The 24759-nt window shown below is 52.5% G+C and overlaps 1 protein-coding gene across 1 annotated transcript in view; it reads right to left on the bottom strand.

Annotated features, from left to right (window-relative positions):
• Nucleotides 1-17572, bottom strand: part of NCS1 (neuronal calcium sensor 1) — a 79936-nt gene extending 62364 nt beyond the window's left edge. The window contains exons 1-3 of the mRNA XM_058445925.1: nt 17426-17572; nt 16747-16856; nt 589-725 (exon numbers count right to left, since the gene is read on the bottom strand). Coding sequence (XP_058301908.1) covers nt 589-725; nt 16747-16856; nt 17426-17572 — 394 coding nt within the window. The remainder of the gene's footprint in view (nt 1-588; nt 726-16746; nt 16857-17425) is intronic.
• Between the last annotated feature and the right edge of the window lie 7187 nt (nt 17573-24759).

Genomic DNA, 24759 nt, shown 5'->3' with positions numbered 1-24759 from the left:
TGGGGCGGCCGCTGGGCAGGCCCGGGCGGTCCGGGCGCCGCGGCGCGGGGCTGCCTGGGCTGGGCGCCGGCGCCGGCGCGGTGTGGCCGCGGTCGTCCCTGGTTACTGGGCTCCGCGGCACATGCTCGCTGCTGCCTCCCGCCTGCCGCCGCCCCTGCGCTCCCCGCCTCCCGCCTCCCGCCTCCCGCCCGCACCCGCGCGCCAGGGGTGGACCCGGAGCCGCCACTCAGCGCCCGGCGCCACCCCCCGCCCCGCACCCGCCTGGCCGCGGCCTCCGCCAGCGGGACCCCGGCCCCGCCAGCCCGCCGGAGGGGCGTCCCCTCGGCTCAACGCGGCCCCAGGGCGGGGCAGCCACCCCCGCCACCCCCTCCCCGAATCCAGCTCTGGCGCTCCGGTCCCCGCCGCGGCGGGGAGGGCCCGGAAGATCGGATGTGAATGAGGCCAAGTCCCGGCCCGGAGACACTCATTCATTCGACACGGATTCATGGGGTGCCGGGGACACGGCGGCCCACGGGGCAGGAGCGCTCCAGCCCTCGCAGGGCGGGCAGGGCTGTGCGGGATGCCGCAGATAGCGGTGGGGGCACCTACTCTCGGCCCGGGGGCAGGTGACCTCCAAACCCGGGAAGGGAGGTGGATGGAGAAGCGTTCTGGCCCAGGCAACCTGGAGAGGCGGGGAGGCCTGCACGGCCGAGGGAGAGCTCCCCGGCTTGCGGGCTTGCGCACGGCTGCAGGCACAGGGGACCTGGGAGAAGGGCAGGGCCCACGGGGCAGGCCAAGAGAGGCCCCTCGCCGAGGAGCTGGGCCCCTGCCCACCAGCGCCCATGAAAGGACTTCAGCAGAGAGTGACGGGTCAGAGCTGCTCAGAGCTGTTTCTCTGAGCCGAGGCTGGGGTGACAGGCTCCACCTGAATGGACAGAGGCCAGTGGATTGGCGTGGGGGGGTGTGGTCCAGGGGGTAGGTCCAGCATGGCCTTCCCGGCCCACCTCATCCAACATATCATCACATCTTGAGACCTCTCCTATCCTTTCCAGCTTTAGTTTCTCTCCTGCACATCCATCACAAACGTCACCTATGTTTTCTGCATCGTTTGTCTCTTCCATGGGAGAACACCCTCCCAGAGGGCAGAGGCATCTCCATAACCTAGAAGGCCGCCTGAGGTGTCTTAGTTACCCAGCAAATCTCTGTGAATGAGCGAAGGACGGAGGAAAGAATGACACCCAGTGCTGGGGCCTTGGGGTAGGGGAGAGAGCGGGGAGGATGAGGCAGCCCTCCCCGGAGCTAGCAGGGATGAGGCAGGAGTGGGGTCTCTTTCTCCCTTCTTTCCACAGTGTTCTAACCTCGGAGGGTCCAGAAAGCTCAGAGGAACCCTGAGCAGGGCCGAGTGCCTTCCAGCTCCCAAATATCTCTCCTGCCTCTAAGCATACTCCATCCACTCCTGCTTTCCCCTGAAGCCCCTGCCCAGGCTGAGCCCCAGGCCCCAGGAAGTCTTCAGATGGGGATGGACTTGCTGGCTTGGGGAGCTCATTCTGCAGAGGAGGTGGGCCCAGTTGGAGGGATCTGGTATAGACTTGGGAGCAGAATGTCCCAACCTTGAGGACCAACTCAGAGTGGACAGCAGTGAGGGCCCCACAGTGGGGGGCTAAGAGTTGACCAGACTGTGCTGAGCATCCTGCCTGGGAGGAGGGAGAGCCCGCACGGGAACCAGGGCCTGGCTGGATGACAGCGGTAGTAGTTAAAGCCCTTTAGAAACCCAGGTGCTCAGGCTGGGTGCAGTGGCTCATGCTGGTTAATCCCGGCACTTTGAGAGGCTGAGGTGGAAGGATTACTTGAGCTTAGAAGTTCAAGACCAGCCTGGCAGGGGAGACCTCATCTCTACAAAAATTTTTAAAAGTTAACTGGGCTTGGTGACACATGCCTAACTCCCTGTTACTCGGGTGGCTGAAGTGGAAGGATCACTTGAACCCAGCAGGGTGAGGCTGCATTAAGCCGTCATCGTGCCACTGCATTCCAGCCTGGGTGACAGAGAGAGACCCTGACTCTCTCTGTCTCTCTCTCTCTCACACACACACACACACACACACACACACGAAAAGAGAAGAGAAAAAAAGAAAGAGAAAGGAAGGAAGGAAGGCAGGGAGGGAGGGAGGGACGGCAGGCCAGGCATGGTGGCTCATGCCTATAATCACAGCACTTTAGGGGGACAAGGCAGGTGGATGGCTCGAGCTCAGGAGTTCAAGACCAGCCTGGGCAACATGGTGAAGCCCCGTTCCTACAAAAAATACAAAAAAAAATTAACTGGGCATGCTGGCACATGCCTGTAGTCTCAGCTACTCGGGAGGCTGAGGCAGGAGGATTGCTTGAGCCTAGGAGGTGGAGGCTGAAGTAAGCCCTGTTTGCACCACTGCACTCCAGCCTAGGTGATGAGACCCTGTCTCAACACACACACACTCACACACACACGCATTCACACACACACACTCATGCACACACACACACACACACACAAAAGAAACCCGGGTACTCATCCTGTGAGTATTTCTTGCTCACTGCCCCTGCGCCAGGTGCCGTGCTGGGCACTGAGACCGACATGGGAGCTCATGGATCTGACCCGACCTGCTGCACAGCGATCACAAAATCACACTGGCAACAAACACCATGCAAGGAATGGAGAGGGTGGGGGAACATACATGGGAACACCTGCCAAGGAACTCAGGGACTCCACAGACTCATCCCATCATTCGGGACATTTTTCTAAACACCTACTATGTGCCCTGGGGACATAGACCAGATCCCTGCCATCAGGGACCTTACACTTTAGTGAGGGGAGAGTGCTATAAACAATAAGCAACATGCATAAGTGCAGCATAGAAACCAGAAACACGGGGGCGCAGTGGCTCATGCCTGTAATCCCAGCACTTTGGGAGGCCAAGGCGGGCGGATCACGAGGTCAGGATTCAAGACCAGCCTGGCCAACATAGTGAAACCCCTTAGCCGGGCATGGTGGTGCGCGCCTGTAGTCCCAGCTACTTGGGAGGCTGAGGCAGGAGAATCACTTGAACCTGGGAGGCAGAGGTTGTGGTGAGCTGAGATCACACCACTGCATTCCAGCCTGAGTGACAGAGCAAGGCTTTGTCAGAAAGAAAAGAAAAGAAAAGAAAAGAAAAGAAAAGAAAAGAAATAAAAGAAAAGAAAAGAAAAAGAAAAGAAAGAAAGAGGAAGGAAAGAAGGAAGGAAGGAAGGAAGGAAGGAAGGAAGGAAGGGGAGGGAGGGAAGGAAGGAAGGGAAAAGAAAAGAAGAAACCATAAATACACTGCATGAGTAGAATGTATCTCACAGGTGACAGAAGACAAATGAGGCAGGAAAGAAAATGGGAAGGGCTGAGGGCTGGAGGTGTGTGGTTTTGGTTGGAGAAGGAGCCTGACTGAGAGCAGAGGGGGAGCATCTCCCAGGCCCTGTGGCAGAGCCCAGGTGGAGCCCAGCTGGCCCACGTGCAGCCTCGTGTGTGGCCTTGCAGGAATACAGTAAGGTGGGCTTTAAAGGGCAAGGCGCAGAGTGGGGAGGCAAGGTCAGACTCCCGACTCAAGGGATCTGATGTGCTTAGCCGGCCCCCTCGGCTGCTGCTGCAGGGAGAACTGACTCCGGGCACAGACGGGTAGGAATGGGGACCTGCCAGAGGTCACTGTATCATCAGCCAGGAGGTGGTGATGGCCACGTGTAGTGTGGCCGTGGAGGACACAGAACTGGCTACACTCGGTGACATTTTGAGGGTAGTGAGAGCAGGATTCCCTCACTGCTGTCTCCTCTGAGTTGGTCCTCAAGGTTGGGAGACATTCTGCTCCCAAGTTTACACCAGATCCCTCCAGCTGGGGCGCATCCTACCTCCTCTGCAGAATGAGCTCCTCCAGGCCAGCAAGGCCATCCCCATCTGAAAACTTTCTGGGGCCTGGGGCTCAGCCTGGGCAGGGGCTTTAGGGGAAAGCAGGAGTGGATGGAGTATGCTTAGAAGCAGGAGAGACATTTGGGGGCTGGAAGGTATGAGACAGAGAGAGAGGACTCAAGGATAAGGCCAGGGTTTCTGAGCTGAGCATATGGAAGAGTGGGGTTTCTGTTTGCTAAGATGGGGAGTGGACAGGTTTGGACAGGAAGAGCTGGAATCTTACTGCAGACAGATGAAGTGTGAAATGCTTACTAGATGTCCAAGTGGTGACGGGAGAAAGCAGGTGGCACAGGCGCCTGGAGTTCAGCGACAGGTCCAGGCTGCAGGTATGCACTGGGAGCCATCCTGGCAGAGATGCCCTTTAAAGTCTTGAGACAGGATGAGGTCACCGAGGGAGGGAGTATAGGCTGAGAAGGTCAGGTCAGGGAGACAGCAGGGGTGCTGGTGGGGAGGTAGGAAGACCACCGGGGATGTCCTGGAAGCCAGGGAAGAACGTGTTTTAGGAAGGAGGGAGAAGCATGGGAACTGCTCGGGGAAGGGTGGGGGGAATGTTTCGGACCCCCGTGGTGTGGGGACAGCATGTGGGAAAGTGCTGGGCCTTGGGACCAGCCATCCCTCTTCCTGACCTGGTTTTTAGCTGAAAAGGTCCCTGCCCACATCAGCTGAAAATGCTGAGCCTGAGCCACCACATGAAGGACTCAGATCTGCTCTCCGATGCCCTGGTCGCAATCCAAGAAGCAGAGGTTCCAGGTCTTTCCGCTACAGGACTTTGATGTTTAAGTGAAAAAAACGTGCAGCCAGGCTGGGCGCAGTGGCTCACACCTGTAATCCCAGCACTTTGGGAGGCCAAGGCTGGCAGATCACCTGAGGTCAGGAGTTTGAGACCAGCCTGGCCAATATGGTGAAACCCCATCTTTTTTTTTTTTTTTTTTTTTTTTTGAGACGGAGTCTTGCTCTATCTCCCAGGGGGGAGTGCAATGGCGCGATCTCGGCTCACTGCAAGCTCCGCCTCCCGGGTTCATGCCATTCTCCTGCCTCAGCCTCCCGAGTAGCTGGGACTACAGGCGCCCGCCAACACGTCCAGCTAATTTTTTGTATTTTTAGTAGAGATGGGGTTTCACTGTGTTAGCCAGGATGGTCTCGATCTCCTGACCTCGTGATCCGCCCGCCTCAGCCTCCCAAAGTGCTGGGATTACAGGCTTGAGCCACCACGCCTGGCCTGAAACCCCATCTTTACTAAAAATACAAAAATTAGCCAGGCATGGTGGCGCGTGCCTGTAATTCCAGCTACGGGGAGGCTAAGGCAGGAGAAGTGCTTGAACCTGGGAGATAGAGGTTGCAGTGAGCCAAGATCGCGCCACTGCACTCCAGCCTGGGCAAGAAGGGTGAAACTCCTTTTCAAAAAAAAAAAAACAAACAACCAACCAAACAAATGAAAAACGTGCAGCCCACCTTCAAGTTGGGGTGTCATGGCCAATTCACAGGTTAAGGGATACTTCTGGCTGCTGTGCAGATTGGAGCAGGCAGGGTGAAGGCAGAGATGCCATTGAGGACTTGGGAAATTGAGTGGCCATTGATTAGATGTGGGTTGGAGGGACAAGAGAGGAAGGCATGACCGTGGATCTCTGGGTTGGGGAGAGCAGCCCCACAGGAGAGAGAGGCGTCAGGGTGGCCCCCTGGTGGTGTCCAGGAGCACCTGAGGGATGGATGCGTTTCTCAAAATGGGGTCACCAGAGGAAGACCACATTCAGAGAGGGGGTGATGATCTCAGCAATGGATCTGAGATGTCTGTGAAACACACAATGAGGATGTTGAGGTCTATGTTCAAAAAAAACAAAACCAGGCCGGGCACGGTGACTCACGCCTGTAATCCCAGCACTTTGAGAGGCTGAGGTGGGCAGATCACCTGAGGTCAGGAGTTCGAGACCAGCCTGGTCAACATGGTGAAACCCTGTCTCTACTAAAAATACAAAAATTAGCTGGGCGTGATAGTGCACTGCCTGTAGTCCCAGCTACTTGGGAGGCTGAGACACGAGAATTGCTTGAAGCCGGAAGGCAGAGGTTGCAGTAAGCCAAGATTGCACCACTGCACTCCAGCCGGGGCAACAGAGTGAGACTCTGTATCAAAATAAATAAATAAATAAAAGAAAATAAATCTCTGCACCCGTGTAGGAAGCTGTCTGAAGGACAGGCTTCCCGGGAATCCTATCAGTTGTCAGTATAGGTAGATTACAAGTCACTTTTATTTTTTCTCTCATCTGCATTTTTCCTTGTGATATAATTCACATAAATTTCATCATTTTAAATTAGCACACATTCAGCCTTTTTAGTATATTTGCTATGTTGTGTAACCGTCACCACTAATTTCAGAATCTCATCTGTATTTTATTTTATTTTATTTTATTTATTTTTTCTTTGAGATGGAGTCTCGATCTGTTGCCCAGGCTGGAGTGCAATGGTGAGATCTCATCTCACTGCAACCTCCACCTCCAGGGTTCAAGTGATTCTCCTGCCTCAACCTCCCAAGTAGCTGGGATTACAGGCATGCGCCACCACGCCCGACTAGTTTTTTTATATTTTTAGTAGAGACGGGATTTCACCAAGTTGGCCAGGCTGGTCTCAAACTCCTGACCTCAGGTCATCCACCCACCTTGGCCTCTCAAAGTGCTGGGATTACAGGCGTGAGCCACCGCGCCCAGGCTCATCTGTATTTTATACAGATTGTTTTCTACAATTAAACACATTGCTTCTGTGTTTTTCTTTTGTGGTTTTTGTTTGTTTGTTTTTGAGACAGGGTCTTACTCTGTCACCGAGGCTGGAGTGCAGTGGCACAATCATGGCTCACAGCAGCCTTGACCTCCCAGGCTCAGGTGATCTTCCTGCCTCAGCTTCCCTAGCAGCAGGACTACAGGCACACACCACCACACCCAGCTAATTTTTAAAATTTTTTGTATAGATGGGGTCTCACTATGTTACCCAGGCCGGTCTTGAACTCCTGGGCTCAAGCAATCCCTCCACCTTGTCCTCCCAAAATGATGGGATTATAGGCGTGTGCCATCACATCCAGCTCACACATTGCTTTTGAATAAGAAAAGTATTTTGTCAAATTTTTTCACTCATCCACAGATACCCCAAAGTAGAGGCCTTCTAGAATCACCGAGACTCTCCCAAGGGGCCTGTCCATGACCCAGATCCCCAGCTTCCACTCTACACACGATGAATGTGACTGAGGTTGGAGTATAGCTTGGCAATCTGCATTTTAACCCAGCCTCTAGCCCTCCCCCTTGCCTTTCAGCAAAAAGGGTCCCTGCTACGGTTTCATAAGCTCACTCTTCTGAGGGTGAGGGTGAGGGTGAGGGTGAGGGTTAGGGTTAGGGTTACGGTTTGGCGTAGGCTTAGGGTTAGGTTTTGGCTTGGGCTCAGGGTTAGGGTTAGGGTCAGGCTTAGGTGTAGGGTTAGGGAAGCTTGCTCGGTTGCTCTTCCAGGAAGTCCATGGGGAAAAAATTAAACACAGGTTGGGCAAACTCTGGATCGAATGCTCCACTCAGTTGCTGCATCCTTGAGCTCCGGTTTCCTCCTCTGCCAGATGAACAGCCCTGGCCGGTCCCCCTTCCAAGGGCTTAGTCTGTGGACCTGTAGGTAGGGGCATTACCGGGAGTATCCATTCTCATGTCACATAAGCATCTCGAACTCAACAGGCCCTAAACATAACTCACTGCAGTCCCCTCCCCACAAAAAGAATCCTTCTTCCTTTACAAATGGTCCGCTGACAACCAAAGGCTCCAGCCAGAGTCTGAAACATTCCCGGCCCTTCCTGCTCTGCAGAATCCCATCCTCTATAGGCAATCAACCACACCCTGTCCGTTGGTTTCAATTCTTAAAGAGCCCTCTGCCGGGCGCATTGGCTCACACCTGTAATCCCAGCACTTTGGGAGGCCGAGGCAGGCGGATCCCCTGAGGTCAGGAGTTTGAGACCAGCCTGACCAACATGGAGAAACCCCGTCTCTACTAAAAATACAAAATTAGCCGGGCGTGGTGGCGCATGCCTATAATCCCAGCTACTCGGGAGGCTGAGGCGGGAGAATCGCTTGAACCCGGGAGGCGGAGGTTGCCGTGAGCCGAGATCACGCCGAGCCAACATCGCACCATTGCACTCCAGCCTGGGCAACAAGGTAGAAACTCCATCTAAAAAAAAAACCCAGGCTGGATCATGGCTGACTCGGCACTGCAACTCTGCCTCAGGTGGGTGGACATTTTCCTCACTCCACCACACCGGAACCCATCGAAGCGATTTCTGCAGCATCTTTCTTGCTCCTTCTCAAATCCCCATACCACAGCCAGAGTAAGACTTTCTAGTGCTAATCTTCCCATCCATCCCCCAAGCGAAGCTTCTCTTTGCTCTCAGGGGAAAGCCTCTACAAGGCTTATGAGGCCCTGCCCACCTCATCTCCGTTCCTCTAAGGAACCAAACCATGACATCCAAACCCTCACAGACGTCTACTCCCCTATTGTAGCAAACGCCTAGACCTGTGATGTCCAACAGGGAGGCCCCCCAGCCACATGTGACCACTGAGCACCTGAAATGTGGCCAGTCCAAATTGAGATGCACAGTGAGCACAAAATACACACCAATTCCAAAGGTTCGTGTACAAGGAAAAGAATAAAAACCACCTAATTAATATATCCTTATTTTCATTATATATTGAATTGATAAATGTTTCAGATGTAATGGGCTAAATATATAGTATTAAAATTAATTTCACCTTTTAAAATTTTTTGCTAATGTGCCAACTAGGAAGTTTAAAATTTCAGATGTGCACTTTGGAAGGCCAAGGTGGGTGGATCGACCTGAGGTCAGGAGTTCAAGACCAGCCTGGCCAACATGGAGAAACCCCATCTCTACTAAAAATACAAAAATTAGCCAGGTGGTAGTGGCACGTGCCTGTAATCCCAGGTACTTGGGAGGCTGAGGCAGGAGAATGGCTTGAGATCTCGCCACTGCACTCCAGTCTGGGTGACACAGTGAAACCCTGTCTCAAAAAAAAGAAAACGGCCGGGCGCAGTGGCTCACACCTGTAATCCCAGCACTTTGGGAGGCCGAGGTGGGCGGATCACGAGGTCAGGAGTTCGAGACCAGCCTGACCAACAGGGTGAAACCCTGTCTCTACTAAAAATATAAAAATTAGCCAGGCGTGGTGGTGCATGCTTGTAATCCCAGCTACTCAGGAGGCTGAGGCAGAAGAATCGCTTAAGCCTGGGAAGCAGAGGCTGCAGTGAGCCGAGATGGTGCCACTGCACTCCAACCTGGGCTACAGAGCGAGACTCCATCTCAAAAAAAAAAAAAAAAAAGAAAAAGAAAAAAGGAAAGAAAAATACCGGGTGCAGTGGCTCACGCCTGTAATCCCAACACTTGGGGAGGCCAAGGTGGGTGGATCACCTGAGGTCAGGAGTTTGAGACCAGCCTGGCCAACGTGGTGAAATCCCTTCTCTACTAAAAATACAAAATTAGCTGGGTGTGTGGCACGCCTGTAATCCCAGCTACTCGGGAGGCTGAGGCAGGAGAATTGCTTAAACCCGGGAGGCGGAGGTTGCAGTGAGCCAAGATTGTGCCATTTCACTCGATCCTGGGCCAAAAGAGCAAAGCTCCATCTCAAAAAACAAAACAACAGCCAAGCGAGGTGGCTCACACCTGTAATCCCAGTACTTCGGGAGGCTGAGGCAGGCGGATCACCTGAGGTCAGGGGTTTGAGACCAGCCTGGGTAACATGGTGAAATCTCTTCTCTACTAAAAATACAAAATTAGCCGGGTGTGGTGGTGCGCACCTGTAATCCCAGCTACTCGAGAGGCTGAAGCAGGAGAATCGCTTAAACCTGGGAGGCAGAGGTTGCAGTGAGCCAAGATCACGCCATTTCACTTGAGCCTGGGCCAAAAGAGTGAAGCTCCGTCTCAAAAAACAAAAAAAATGGCCAGGCGCGGTGGCTCATGCCTGTAATCCCAGCACTTTGGGAGGCTGTGGCAGGCGGATCACTTGAGCTCAGGAGTTTGAGACTAGCTTGGGCAACATGGTGAAACCCTGTCTCTACCAAAAATACAAAAATTAGCTGGGCGTGATGCCAGGCACCTGTAGTCCCAGCTACTCGGGAGGCTGAGGCATGAGAATCGCTTGAACCCGGGAGATGGAGGTTGCAGTGAGCCGAATCGCACCACTGCACTCCTGCCTGGGTGACAGAGTGAGGCCCTGTCTCAAAAAATAAAAAAAACTTCAGATGTGCTTAGATTATATTTACTTTCTCTGTTTCTTTCTTTCTTTTTTTTTTTGAGACATGATTTCACTCTTGTTTCCCAGGCTATAGCGCAATATAATCACAGCTCACTGCAGCCTTGACTTCCCAGGCTCAAGTGATCCTCTCACTTCAGCCTCCTGAGTAACTCAGACTACAGACACACGCTACCGTGCCCGGCTAGTTTTTTGTATTTTTAGTAGAGATGGGGTTTCGCCATCTTATCCAGGCTGATCTCAAACTCCTAGGCTCAAGCAATCCACCCACCTCGGCCTCCCAAAGTGCTGGGATTACAGGCATGAGCCACCTCACCCGGCCTCTTTGTCTTTTTTTTAAATTGAGGCGGGGTCTCACTATGTTGCCCAGGATGGTCTCAAACTCCTAGGCTCCAGCAGTCTTCCTGTCTCAGCCTCCCGAGTAGATGGGATTTACAGGCACCTGCCACCGTGTTTGTCACATCATATTTCTTTCTTTCTTTTTTTTTTTTTTTGAGATAGTCTTGCTCTGTCACCAAGGCTGGAGTTCAGTGGCGTGATCTCGGCTCACTGCAAGCTCCGCCTCCTGGGTTCTGGCCATTCTCCTGCCTCAGCCTCTCCAGTGGCTGGGACTATAGGTGCCCGCCACCACGTGATCCACCCGCCGCAGCCTCCCAAAGTGCTGGGATTACAGGTGTGAGCCACCGTGCCCGGCCTTTATTTTGTTTTTGTTTTTGTTTTTTTGAGACGGAGTCTCGCTGTGTCCCCCAGGTTGGAGTGCAGTGGCGTGATCTCAGCTCACTGCAAGCTCCACCTCCTGGGTTCACGCCATTCTCCTGCCTCAGCCTCCCGAGTAGCTGGGACTACAGGCGCCTGCCAACATGCCCGGCTAATTTTTTGTATTTTTAGTAGAAACGGGGTTTCACTGTGTTAGCCAGGACGGTCTCGATCTCCTGACCTCGTGATCCGCCTGTCTCGGCCTCCCAAAGTGCTGGGATTACAGGCGTGAGCCACCGCGCCCAGCTTATTTTGTTTTTTAAGAGTCAGGGTCTCACTATGTTGCCCAGGCTCGTCTTGACCTAGACTCAAGGAATCCACCCAACTCAGCCTCCCAAAGTGCTGGGATTACAAGCATGAGCCACTGCACCTGGCCAACACTGTATTTTATTAATAATTAAGTAGTTTTAGATCATATTTTGTTCTCCAAATTTAAAAGAAAGATTGTCAAAAGTATATAATCCAGTATCTTCTGAAGAAAACCCAGTTTCTGTGGTATACATGTCCTGTGTGGAAACAAGTTCCCTTGTCAAATGTTTTTAGGGAGCATCCCATACTATAAGCCCCCTGTTGACCAGTCACAATGCACATTAGCATAGTAAATGCTCTGAGAAGTCCTGCAGGAAAGAAATCTGTGTTATTTAATGAAGTATTTTCCACACTTACTTGGGTAGGACATTCTTTTAAAACACCTTTTAGCATACTGAAGAACCAACGTCCTATGGAATAAATAACCATGAGGAGAGCCAGGCTCAGTGGCTCACGCCTATCATCCCAGTGACTCAGGAGGCTGAGTCGGGAGGATCGCTTGAGGCCAGAAGTTTGAGGCTGAAGAATAAGCCATGATTGCACCACTGCCCTCCAGCCTGGGCCACAGCACAAGACCCCATCTCTCAATAGTTTTTAAAAATTAGCCTGGTTTGGTGGCGTGCCTGTAGTCCCAGCTATTCAGGAGGCTGCGGCAGGAGGACTTCTTGAACTTGGGAGTTCAAGGAGACTGCTGTGAGCCGTGATCACACCACTGCACTCCAGCCTGGGTGACATAGAGAGATCCCAACTCTAAAAAAATAAGAAGAACCACGAGGAGCCCATTGTTACATGAGTCCCTGCTCCCCTGGGAGAAGACATTGGGGAGTGAAGAGAGCATTTCCTACAGGTGAGTAGAGTGACATGAAGCCCTGGCGGGAGGCTCAGGTGAAGGGAGTGAAGCATTCAGCCTCCCGAGTAGGTGCTGTGGAATGTACCTGATATGGTTTAGCTGTGTCCCCACCCAAATCTCACCTTGAACTGTAGTTCCCATAATTCCCATGTGTTGGGGGCGGGACCTGGTGGGAGAGAATTGAATCATGGAGGTGGTTCCCCCAATTCTGTTCTCGTGGTGGTAAGTCTCATGAGATCTGATGTTTTTATAAAGGGTTTCCCTTTTCACTCAGCTCATTCTCTCTTCCCTGACGCCATGTAAAACGTGCCTTTTGCCGTCTACCATGATTGTGAGGCCTCCCCAGCCACATGAAACTGTGAGTCCATTATACCTCTTACCTTTATAAATGACCCAGTCTCAGGTATGTCTTTATCAGCAGCATGAGAACAGACTAATACAGTGCTGAAATTCACAGGATGGACAGTGCTGGAGAGAGCCCACCCAGCAACCAGCTCCTTCAGCTTCTGACGTCACATCAGCAGGTGGCCAGCCCACAGCAGGAGCTCAGTAACCACGCACCGGCTCCAGCTGAGCTGGTTCTCGCTTGTCCCCACCATCCTCTTCAGCAGGCTGCCAACTCCAGCCCATGGGTAGTGGCTGCTGGACCATTATGTTGGGAGGAATGGGAGGCAAGACAGAATCAGCTGGAGGGAGTGGCGTGATCCCTTACGCTGTCAATCATAGTCACTGGGGAGGAGGAGTCAGCTGGGGCACAGGTGTCTCTGTGCTCCCTTAGGAATAATTCTATAGTCTCTCCCACCCACCTCGCCTGCCAGGTGGCAGGCTGACTTCACCTGGAGTACATCATTCCCCACTCAGGGCAAATGGCAATTTGCAAGGCTGTGTTCAGACAGGACCAGGAGGTGGGCATCCCTGCACATCAGAGCTGTTCCCCATGGTGGTCACAGTCTTACTGGGCCCCCTGGCCAGTCCTTGCTTTTTCGTTGTGCAAGAGAAAAACAGGGTGGAACACTGGTTAGTTAGCACAGGCCCTGGAGCCGGACTGCACTTATTTGTTGTGTGGCCTTAGGTAAGCCGCTTAAACTCCTTAAGCCTCAGTTTTCTCATCTGGAAAGTAGAGATAATAAAAATACCACCCACCCTGCCAAGGGTTGTTATGAGAATTAAGTGATGTGTGCAGAATGCTTAGCACTATTCAGTGAAACCTGGCTATTATTACTGACAAACAATAATATATTTGTTTTAGCAATATTATTATAATACTTATTATTGACAAAGAAAAAAAAGAAATCATGTCACTAAACTTCCCGTGGAAAGGCCCCCACACCAGCAGTCTGAGTGCTAGTCCTGGCTGTGGGGCCGGGGCTGGGCGTGTGGCCTCTGAGCCTCGGTTTCCTCTGTGGTAAGTGGGGATGGAGGTGCCCTGGGTGCCTGCTGCCTCACAGGCTGTTTGTGAACCTTGAAGCTGGCCTCTCCTGCATGGGAAAAGCAGTCATTACGTGGAGCCGCCGAGCCGAGTGCATTTGTGAGTGGACACACAGCCTGCTTGTTGAGAGACAGATGCAAAGCCCATCTGGACAGGGACAAAGGCCTCCCTCCTCAGTTTTCTTTTTTTTTTTTTAGACAGTGTCTCATTCTGTCACCAGGCTGGAGTACAGCAGCACAAACTTGTGTGGTACGAGGCTGTGTGATCCCTGACATCACTGTCTCCTAGGCCACCAGGGATGCCCACCCCACACTGAGGAAACCCTGACCTGGGGGCACCCCCAAGTCAGTGAACCAGGGGACGGGGCTCCTTGCAAAGACCAGATGGCATTTAACGCTGATAGGTGCTATCATGACTTCCTGGGCATGAAACAGGTACCTCCCTGGTCCTTATTCCAGAAGAGGATGCAGAAGCCCTCTGGACAGGCCTGGCTTATGTCCTCCTGCTGGAGCGGGCTGACCACAGCCCTCAGCCCTCCGCTCCCGGCATGGCCCGTCTGGAGTAGCTGGGATTACAGAGGTGCACCACCATGCCCGGCTAATTTTTGTATTTTTAATAGAGACAGGGTTTTGCCGTGTTGGCCAGGCTGGTCTTGAACTCCTGACCTCAGGTGATTTGCCCACCTCAGCCTCCCAACGTGTTGGGATTACAGGCGTGAGCCACCGTGCCCGGCCCCTCCTCAGTCTTCTTAGGTGCCCTGGGTGTGAGAAGGGACCTCTTTGCTCTCTTTCCAGGGAGCCATCAGACAGTGTGTTCTGGTCCTCGAAACCTCTTGCTTCCTGGGGAAGACATGCCCTTTATGAACTTCACCTTCCCCAGTGAGTATCGAGGCTTCGGTGAGGGCCCAAGTGACGCTCTTCTCACTCCGGGCAGCTGGCCATGGCCTCCTGGTATCCCAGCATGGGACAATGGTGGGCTGAGCTGTACAGACTCTCCCAGGTGCCAGGGGAGCCGGCTGTGTTCCCCAGTGCCTGTCATTGTCTCACTCACGGTTTTCATGTGTCTGAGGGAAGGCCAGAGAATCTTTGTTTGCAAGGCTAGAAGCTCCCAAGCCAGTGAAGCAAAAAGGGGAACTTAGTAGAAGGGCAGGAGAGCCAGCCTGTCAGTTCAGGACACAGCCATTGGCCCTGGCCATTCTCCTCCCTCTGTGTAGCCGTTTGCTCAAAATTCAGTCCTAGGAGACTGGGCATGGTGGCTCACACCTGTAATCAAAACACTTTGGGAGGCCGAGGCGGGTGGATCACTTGAGGTCGGGAGTTTGAGACCAGCCTGGCCAACATGGCGAAATCCCATCTCTACTGAAAATACAAAAATTAGCTGGCCGTGGTGGCAGGCGCCTGTAATCCCAGCTACTCGGGAGGCTGAAGCACGAGAATAGCTTGAACCCAGGAGGCAGAGGTTGCAGTGAGCCAAGATCCCACCACTGCACTCCAGCCTGGGCAACAGAGCGAGACTCCATCTCGAAAACAAATAAATAAATAAATAAGTCCCAGGAGAGGCTATGCATGGGTCACAGGACCACACTGGACAGGAGGTAGGCAGGGTAGCTTGCTGTACAGTTTCGCCAAGGCTGCTTCCAGTAGGCGGGGCGGGGTGGGGGGTGGGGGGTGGCCGGAGAGGTGCCTCAAAGTAACTTAGGTGCTTTGTCTGCAAGTATGGGGAGTGAATGGTGGGGAGAGGCTAAAGGAAAAGTCCCAGGACTCCAGCTATCAGGGCAGTTTCTGTCTCTGTAGACAGCTTTTCCTGAGCCTCCCCACCTGGATCTCGCCTTACCCCCAGCTCACCTGCCCACCAGACTGACGGCTGAGTCACAGCGCCCGAATCTGGGAGGGAGGATCTGAATGGCCCACATGAGCCAGGTGTTTGGCACATTCCAATCAGCCGTGGCCAACGAGGGTGGACCATGTCGTTATGGCTCCAGAGGTCTACCCTAGGAAAGGGGGTGCTGAGCAGTCACCCCAAATACCATCTATCATAGGATTCAAGAACCTTCAAAGCTGGGAGGTACACTTCAAAGACCACCAGGTCCAATGTGCTCATCTTACAGATGGGAGAAGATGAACGGGGCTTGCTTCTCCCAGTGTGGGGTGGATGCTTTGACCAGGTTCATAGTTGAGCGTCCAAGCAGCAGGCTCTCCCAGGGTCAAGCTCAGAGACGCTCAGACCATGAGCTGGGAGGAGGAGCCAGACCCTGGACCTCTTCCACACTGTGGTGCCAGGGAGCTGCCCACCATCTGGCCTGTCCCGGCACCGCCCGTTAGGGTGACACCTGCTGGTTTTCCGAGCCAGGTCTGAGACATGGACTCCCCCAGACAGATGTAAGAGTTAGGTCCTGGTCCCATTCTCCCAGGGGCTCAGCCCCCATGCATGAGTTATATGTGGGCCAATCCAGGAGCTCCACCTCATGAAGGCAGGGCTGTGTGTGTCTTGTCACTGCTGTCTGCCCCATGCCCAACTGAAAGTAAAGCCACAGCAACACTGCGGAATGGGTGGACATGGCCTCTTCGGTCCCCCACCCCCAGCTGCCCTTTGGCAATGACATGAAGTCCATCCTTAAGGTCAGCCACACGTGGAATCCAATAATGCCCAGGTGACTATCTGGGCTCCAAGCCCACTAACCTCTGGTGCAGACTTAGACAATCGCTCTCACTCTCTGGGCCTCAGTTTCCCTGTCTGTACAATGAGGGGCTTCAAGGTTCCTTCCAGCTGAGACAGTGTGTGCTATAACAGTTCTAAGTTCTGGCCTGACCAACATGGGGAAACCCTGTCTCTACTAAAAATACAAAACTTAGCTGAGCACGGTGGTACGAGCCTGTAATCCCAGCTACTCAGGAGGCTGAGGCAGGAGAATCGCTTGAACCCAGCAGTCGGAGGTTGCAGTGAGCCGAGATCACACCACTGCGCTCCAGCCTGGGCAACAGGGCGAGACTCTGTCTCAAAACAAACAAACAAACAAACAAACAAAACAGTTCTAAGTTGGGGGCCAGTCTTGAGGCATCAGAATTGACCAGGAGAGAAAGCAGGACACGCTGCCTTCTCTGGAGGCCTTTAGTGGCTCTTGTTTTTAGACTTGAACTTGGCTTGGTAATTAGTAAGTCCAGCGGCAACAATGGCAGCTACCACTTACTGCGCCTGGTTGTGTGCCAGGCAGGGCACCAGGTACTTCCTGTGCATCAGCTCGCTGAGCCTTTGCAGGATCCTGTGGGTTAGGCAGCATGGCCCAGAGAGGTTGAGGAGCTGGGGACCAGGTCACACAGCTGGTGACCGGCCATAAAGGATTCAAGTCAGGCTTGTCTGAGCCCCTCTCTGTGCATGCTGGGCTCACTGTGTGGTATAAAAAGCCTGAAATTGCTGAGCACGGTGGCTCACGCCTGTAATCACAGCACTCTGGGAGGCCAAGGTGTGTGGATCACCGGAGGTCAGGAGTTTCAGACCAGCCTGGCCAACATGGCAAAATCCCGTCTCTACTAAAAATACAAAAATTAGCCAGGGGTGGTGGTGGGCACCTATAATCCCAGCTACTCAGGAGGCTGAGGCAGGAGGACTGCTTGAACCCAGGAGGTGGAGGTTGCAGTGAGCCAAGATCATGCCACTGCACTCTAGCCTGGGCAATAGAGTGAGACTCGGTCTCAAAAAAAAAGAAAAAAAAAATCCTGAAATCTAGCTACAAAGAGATGTGTGCTCTGCTGTGACCCACCATGTTACTCTGCCCAGTTTTGTGGGCACCTTGTTGGGGTTGGCAGAAGGCAGAGGGGTCCTGGTGTTTGGGGCTACCAAGCGCTTGCTGTGTGGGTAAGTCAGCCTACCTTTACCAGCCCTCCACCCCCATAGCCCCTTCCTCCAAGCAGCTCTAGGAGGGCCTGGGGGGACCCCACCAGCAAGGCTCCTGAGGTTCCACAGATGGAGCCTGACAGCCCCTTCCTGGGGTCCAGCCACCGGGAGACACCTGTCATTTGCAGGTGCCCTTCATTCTCAATTGCCTCCAGACCTCATTCATTGGCTGCTGTGCCGATGGTGGTGCCTGGCTCCCGCCTGTCCTGCCTGGGGCTCCATGTTCAGCCCAGGATTTTTGACCGGCCTTTGAAGACTGACCCTCTGCAGGTGGTCAGACAGGACTTTGTGTGGATTCCAAGGAACAGAGAGGAAGAATGTTTCAAATTAGACCTCATACCTGTAATCCTAGCACTCAGGCCAAGGCAGGCAGATTGCTTGAGTCCAGGAGTTCAAGACCAGCCTGGGCAACATAGCAAAACCCGTCTCTACTAAAAATACAGAAAATTAGTGAGGCATGGTGGCACATGCCTGTAGTCACAGCTACTCGGGAGGCTGAGGTGGGGGAATCACCCAAGCCCAGGAGGTCAAAGCTGCAGTGAGCTGAGATCGTGCCACTGCACTCCAGCCTGGGCAACCAGAGTGAGAATCTGTCTCAAAAAAAAAAAAAAAAAAGGCTGAGCGCGTCAGCTCACACCTGTAATCCCAGCACTTTGGGAAGCCGAGGCGGGCAGATCATCTGAGGTCAGGAGTTCAAGACCAGCCTGGCCAACATGGTGAAACCCTGTCTCTAGTAAAAATACAAAAATTAGCCGGTGGCTCACGCCTGTAATCCCAGCACTTTGGGAGGCCAAGGCGGATCACAAGTTCAGGAGATTGAGATCATCTTGGCCAACATGGTGAAACCCCATCTCTACTAAAATACAAAAAAAAAATTAGGCATGTGGGCATGTGCCTGTAGTCCCAGCTACTCGGGAGGCTGAGGCAGGGGAATCGCTTGAATCCAGGAGGCAGAGGTTGCAGTGAGCTGAGATCGTGCCACCGCATTCCAGCTTGGTGACAGAGCAAGACTCCATCTCAAAAAAAAAAAAAACGAAATAAGGCATAATGGTGCCTATAAACCCAACTACTCAGGAGGCTGAGGCAGGAGAATCGCTTGAACCTGGGAGGTGGGGTTGCAGTGAGCTGAGATCACGCCACTGCACTCCAGCCTGGGTGACAGAGCAAGACTCTGTCTCGAAAAAAAAAAAAAAAAAAAGAAAAAAATAGGATGTAGGAAAAGCCCTTCAGGTGAGGGCACAGGGCTGAGAGTTTAGAGGCCTAGGTGAAGTTCTGGAATACTCTCTAGGACTTGCAGCAAGGCAGGAGGTCTGGGACAGCCCCCTACCTCCCTGGGCTTCATTTGCAAAACAATGGCATCTGCTCTCTGGGCTCTGAAATGCACCCAACCTAGTGACCTAGCCCCTCCTCCTATTCTCCCAACAGGTGAAATACGGAGACGGGGGAGTGTAGCAGCTCCTCAGCCCCCATTCCTGTCCAGCAACAACAGCAATACCCAATTGCCTTTGCCCAGAGCTGGGTTCCAGGTCGGGGGCAGGAAATGGAAGAAGCAGCAAAAATGGGGGCAGTCCATGGAGACTGGCCTCTCTCTAGCTCCTGACCACCCAGCTTCTCCCGCTCCTCGTCCTCAGCACTGCACCACTGGAAGGAAATATGCCGTGATAGACTGAATATTTGTGTTACCCTAAAATTCCTTTTTTATTCTTTTCTTTCTTTTGTTTTTTGAGACGGAGTCTCACTCTCTGTCACCCAGGCTAGAGTACAGTGGCACAATCTCGGCTCACTGCAATCTCTGCCTCCCAGGTTCAAGCGATTCTTCTGCCTCAGCCTCCTGAGTAGCTGGGACTACAGGCGTGCACCACCATGTCCGGCTAATTTTTTGTATTTTCAGTAGAGAAGGGGTTTCACCATGTCGGCCAGTCTGGTCTCGAACTCTTTACCTCGTGATCTGCCTGCCTCGGCCTCCCAAAGTGCTGGGATTACAGGCGTGAGCCACTGCGCCGGGCCTTTCTTTTTTTTTTTCTTTTTTTAACATATAGAGACAGGGTCTCATTATGTTGTCCAGGCTGGTCTTGAACTCCTGGGCTCAAGCTATCATCCCGCCTCTTCCTCCCAAAGTGTTGGGATTACAGGCATGAGCCACCACACCGGCCTCCGCTAAATTCCTATGTTGAAATACTGACTCCCAAGATGATGGTATGAAGAGGTGGGGACTTTGGGAAGTGATCAGGTCGTGAGGATGGAGCTGTCACGAATGGGATTCGTGCCCTTAAAAAGAGGTCCCAGCCAGGTGCGGTGGCTCGCGCCTGTAATCCCAGCACTTTGGGAGGCTGAGGCGGGTGGATCATCTGAGGTCAGGAGTTCAAGACCAGCCTGACCAATGTGGTAAAACCCTGTTTCTACTAAAAATACAAAAAATAGCCAGATGGGGTGGCATGTGCCTGTAGTCCCAGCTACTCGGGAGGCTGAGACAGGAAACGTACTTGAACCCAGGAGGTAGAGGTTGCAGCGAGTTGAGATCATGCCACTGTACTACAGCCTGGGGTGACAGCGTGAGACTCTGTCTCAAAAAATAAATAAGAGGCCCCAGAGAAATCCTGCCATGTGAGGTTACAGTGAGAAGATGGCAATGAGGAACGGGTCCTCACCAGACATGGAATCTGCAGACACGTTGGTCTTGGACTTCCCAGGCTCCAGAACTGTGAGTAATAAGTTTCTGTTGTTTATAAGCCACTCAGTCTATGGTATTTTGCCATAGCAGCCCACACAGACTAAGATACTTCTTAATACCAAGCTGGGGACAGGGTCTTGCCGGCCACTGGATGCCCTTCACAGGGCTGGGGGACAGAATGAAAATAGACTAGAGAGAAGGGAATATGTAGGTTTAAGTATCTTCCAAATGGGCTGGTGGCTTGGGGGTGACTTAAGTGCCAGTGGTTACCAACTGTCTCTGATGGTCTACAGGTCGGAGGGTGAGGTTCAGCCCTTAGCCTGGAAGGCCCTGCAACAGTTGGGCCCTTTGCCTCCTGAGTGGCCCTAGACACTCCCCTGCTTCGCCGCGTGGACAAGGCTCCCAGCAGGCCCCTCCAGAAGAGTAATGCAGCGTTGTCCATAATTCTCTGTCTGAATTGCCCAGTGCAAGACGCTCTGGATGCCGATGCTCAGAGCAGTTCCAAAGGGTCCAGAGAGACTGGTTCCACAGAGGTACAACATGATTAAAAATCAATGCAGCCACCCGCTGATGGATTTTCTGAGGGCTGGACAGTAAAAAGGCAGGAGAAAGAGGCAAACTCACCGAAAAGCAGGGAGGGCAAAGGAGCCCTCTAGAATGGGAACTCTAGATGAAGCAAAGGAGCTTTTTCTCAAAAACAACAAAATCAGCCTTATCCCGGGCTCAGGCCTGGAAGGTTTGCTTCCAGCCAAAACCCAGAGTGGTAGCTGGAAAGGATTTGGTCCAGGAGACAGCACGCCCAGACTCCCCAGCCAGGGCTCCTGGGTGATCCCCTTGGACCTCACCTTAGAATAAGACAGGAGGTGCCGGGTGCCGTGGCTCATGCTTGTAATCTCAGCACTTCGGGAGGCCGAGGCAGGCGGATCACCTGAGGTCAGGAGTTCGAGACCAGCCTGGCCAACATGGTGAAACCCTGTCTCTACTAAAAATACAAAAATTAGCCGGGCATGGTGGCGTGTGCCTGTAATCCCAGCTACTCAGGAGGCTGAGGCAGGAGAATCGCTTGAACCCAGGAGGCAGAGGTTGCAGCGAGCCGAGATCGTGCCACTGCATTCCAGCCTGGATGACAGAGCAAGACTCCGTCTCAGAAAAGAAAAAGAACAAGATGGGAGGCTGAGCTAATCTAGGGGCAGTGCCAACTCAGCCCCCTCTTATGCTCTCAGTGTTGGCTTGGGGTTGGGGCCCTCGCTAATGTGTCCCACCTGCCTGCCTGCCTGCAGGACACTCTTAGGCCGCCGCCGCTGCTGAATGAATTCCTCCACAGATTCTCGGGAGGGATACTTTGTCTCAATCCTCCCTTGACAGCGCTGCCCTTCCTTCCCTAACTACCGCCTTCTCCTCTTTCAGAATTCTGCCCCAACATTATCTGGGGAGCCTTCCCAGATGCTCCAGGGAGACGGTGAACACCCTCAGGCTCCCCGATGCCTCGTGTGCTCCTTCTGTCAGGGTGTTTGAACCAGAGCAACGCCATCTTGAATAGGGGCTGGGTAAAGTAAGGCTGAGACCTACTGGGCTGCATTCCCGGACGATTAAGGCATTCTGAGTCACAGGATGTCGGCACAAAATACAGGCCATAAAGACCTTGCTGATAAAACGGGTTGCAGTAAAGAAGCCGGTCAAAACCCACCAAAACCAAGATGGCGACGAGAGTGACCTCTGGTCGTCCTCACTGCTACACTCCCACCAGCACCATGACAGGTTACAGATGCCATGACAATGACAGAAAGTTACCCTCTAGGATTTAAAAGGGGGAGGCATGAATAACTCCACCCCTTGTTTGGCACATCATCAAGGAATAACCATAAAAATGGGGAACCAGGCTGGGCGCGGTAGCTCACACCTGTAATCCCAGCACTTTGGGAGGTCAAAGCAAGTGGATCAACTGAGGTTAGGAGCTCGAGACCAGCCTGGCCAACATGGTGAAACCCTGTCTCTACTAAAAATACAAAAATTAGCTGGGCATGTTGGCACATGCCTATAGTCCCAGCTACTGGGGAGGCTGAGGCAGGAGAATCACTTGAACCTGGGAAGTGGGGGTTGCAGTGAGCCAAGATCACACCATTGCACTTCAGCCTGGCAACAGAGCAAGACTCCGTCTCAAAAACAAAACAAAACAACAACAACAACAACAAACCCAGCAGCCCTTGGGGCTGTTCTGTGTGTGGAGTAGCCATTCTTTATTCCTTTACCTTCTTAATAAACGTGCTTTCATTTTATGGACTCACCCCAAATTGTTTCTTATGCAAGATCCAAGAACTCTCTCTAGGGGTCTGGATCTGGACCCCTTTCCAGTAACAATTATCTGCAGAAGCACTTTGCAACAACAGAAAACCTGACCCAAACTGGCTAAAGCAAAAAGGGAACTTTTTGACTCATGAAACTTGAGTCCAGCAACAATGCCTTCAGGCAAGACTTGATCCAGGGCTCACAGGCTGTAAGAGAATCTGGTTTTCCTCTCTGTGTCTGGCTCTGCTTCCTTGGTAGTGGAGCCATTCCCAGGAAGGCACTCCACTTGGCTGAAGGCAGCAGCTTAGGGCTTCTACTCAGTGTTCATACCTTGCTGAAAATGACCTGCTTCTTCCCCACCCCTGACCCTGCCAATCAAGTCTTAGGAACTGGGTCTCATTGGCCCAGATGGGCCTGAAGGGGGTCGTTTGTCTGTTCTTGAACCAATCAACACAAGAGGCAAGGAGGGGAGAAAAGGGGTGTGTTGACAAGCTTCAGCCAATCAAGGCCCAAACTTAGAGCTAGGAGTGGGGGTCAGTCCCACCTAAACCATAAGCCTGAAGAATCTGAGGTCCAGTCTAGAATAGGGAAGAAAGGGCTGGGTGCAGTGGCTCACACCTGTAATCCCAGCACTTTGGGAGGCCGAGGAGGGTGGATCACTTGAGGTTAGGAGTTCAAGGCCAGCCTGGGCAATATGGTGAAACCCCATCTCTACAAAAATACAAAAAAAAAAAAAAAAAAAATAGCCAGGCATGGTGGTGTGCACCTGTAATCCCAGCTACTCAGGAGACTGAGGCATGAGAATCACTTGAACCCCGGAGGCGGAGGTTGCAGTGAGCCGAGATTCTGCCATTGCACTCTAGTCTGAGTGACAGAGTGAGACTCTATCTCAAAAAAATAAATAATAAGAAGGGATAAAGGCCAGAGAGGCAGCCAGGAAATGTCCTCCACAGCACTCTCTCTCACCACCAGCTCTAGCACATGCTGTTCCCTCTGCATGAACACCTCCCCACCACCATCCACTTTATCAAGCTAATTCATCCTACATAGGAGAGTTTGGCTAGTACCTCCTCCAGGCAGACCTCCTTGAACACACCTAGCCAGGGCTGAGTACGTGATGCTGTGCCCCCACAGGCACCTCTCAACTCAAATCATGGTATATCTTGTCTATTTTTTAAACAGCTTTAAAGATATATAATTCACATACCATACAATTTGCCTATTTATTTATTTATTTATTTTTTGAGATGGAGTCTGGCTCTGTCACCCAGGCTGGAGTGCAGTGGCTCACTCAGCTCATTCACCATTCTCCTGCCTCAGCCTCCCAAGTAGCTGGGACTAGAGGCACCCGCCAACAGGCCCGGCTAATTTTTTTTGTATTTTTTAGTAGAGACAGGGTTTCACCATGTTAGCCAGGATGGTCTCGATCTCCTGACCTCGTGATCCACCCACCTCGGCCTCCCAAAGTTCTGGGATTACAGGCGTGAGGCACTGCACCCAGCCTACAATTTGCCTATTTAAAGTGTACACTTCTGGCTGAGCATGGTGGCTCATGTCTGTGATCCCAGCACTTTGGGAGGCCAAGGAGGGAGGATCACTTGACCCCAGGGGTTCGACACCAGCTTGGGCAACATAGGGAGACCTCCTATCTATAAACAATACAAACATTAGCTGGACATGGTGGTGTGCACCTGTAGTCCTAGCTACTTGGGGAGCTGAGATGGGAAGACTGCTTGAGCCCAAGAGATGGAGGCTGCAGTGAGCATTGATTATGCCACTGCACTCCAATCTGGGTGACAGAGCAAGACCCTGTCTCAAAAAAAAAAAAAAGTGTACATTTTAGTGGCTTTTAGTCTATTCACAGAGTTGTGCAACCATCACCACACACCACAGTTTTAGAACATTTTCATCACCCCCCAAAAGAAACCTCATGCCCTGTAGCATTCACCCCCACAATCCTCATTCCCCTACCCCTAAGCAACCACAAATCCACTTGCTATAGACTTGCCTATTCTGGACACATCTAAAACTGGATTTTGTATGGAAAGTGGAAATTGGACACTGTATGTAAACAGTCACACAACCTGTGGCCTTTGTGTCTTCCTCTGAGCATTGGGTTCTCAAGTTTCCTCCAAGCTGCAGCGTGGATAAGGACTTTTTTCCTTTTCACTGCTGAGTAATATCCCATGGGGTGGCTGTACCGCATTTCATTGACCCATTTATCAGTTGACGGACAGCTGGGGTGTTTCCACTTTTTGACTATTATGAGTAATGCTGCCATGGACATTTGTAGACAAGTTTTTGTATGGAGGTAAGTTTTCGTTTCTTTCTTTCTTTTTTTTTTTTTTGAGA

The sequence above is a fragment of the Hylobates moloch genome, unplaced genomic scaffold (assembly GCF_009828535.3).
Source record: "Hylobates moloch isolate HMO894 unplaced genomic scaffold, HMol_V3 SCAFFOLD_10, whole genome shotgun sequence".
Taxonomy (NCBI): Eukaryota; Metazoa; Chordata; class Mammalia; order Primates; family Hylobatidae; genus Hylobates; species Hylobates moloch.
This window is presented reverse-complemented; position numbering and strand designations above follow the sequence as displayed.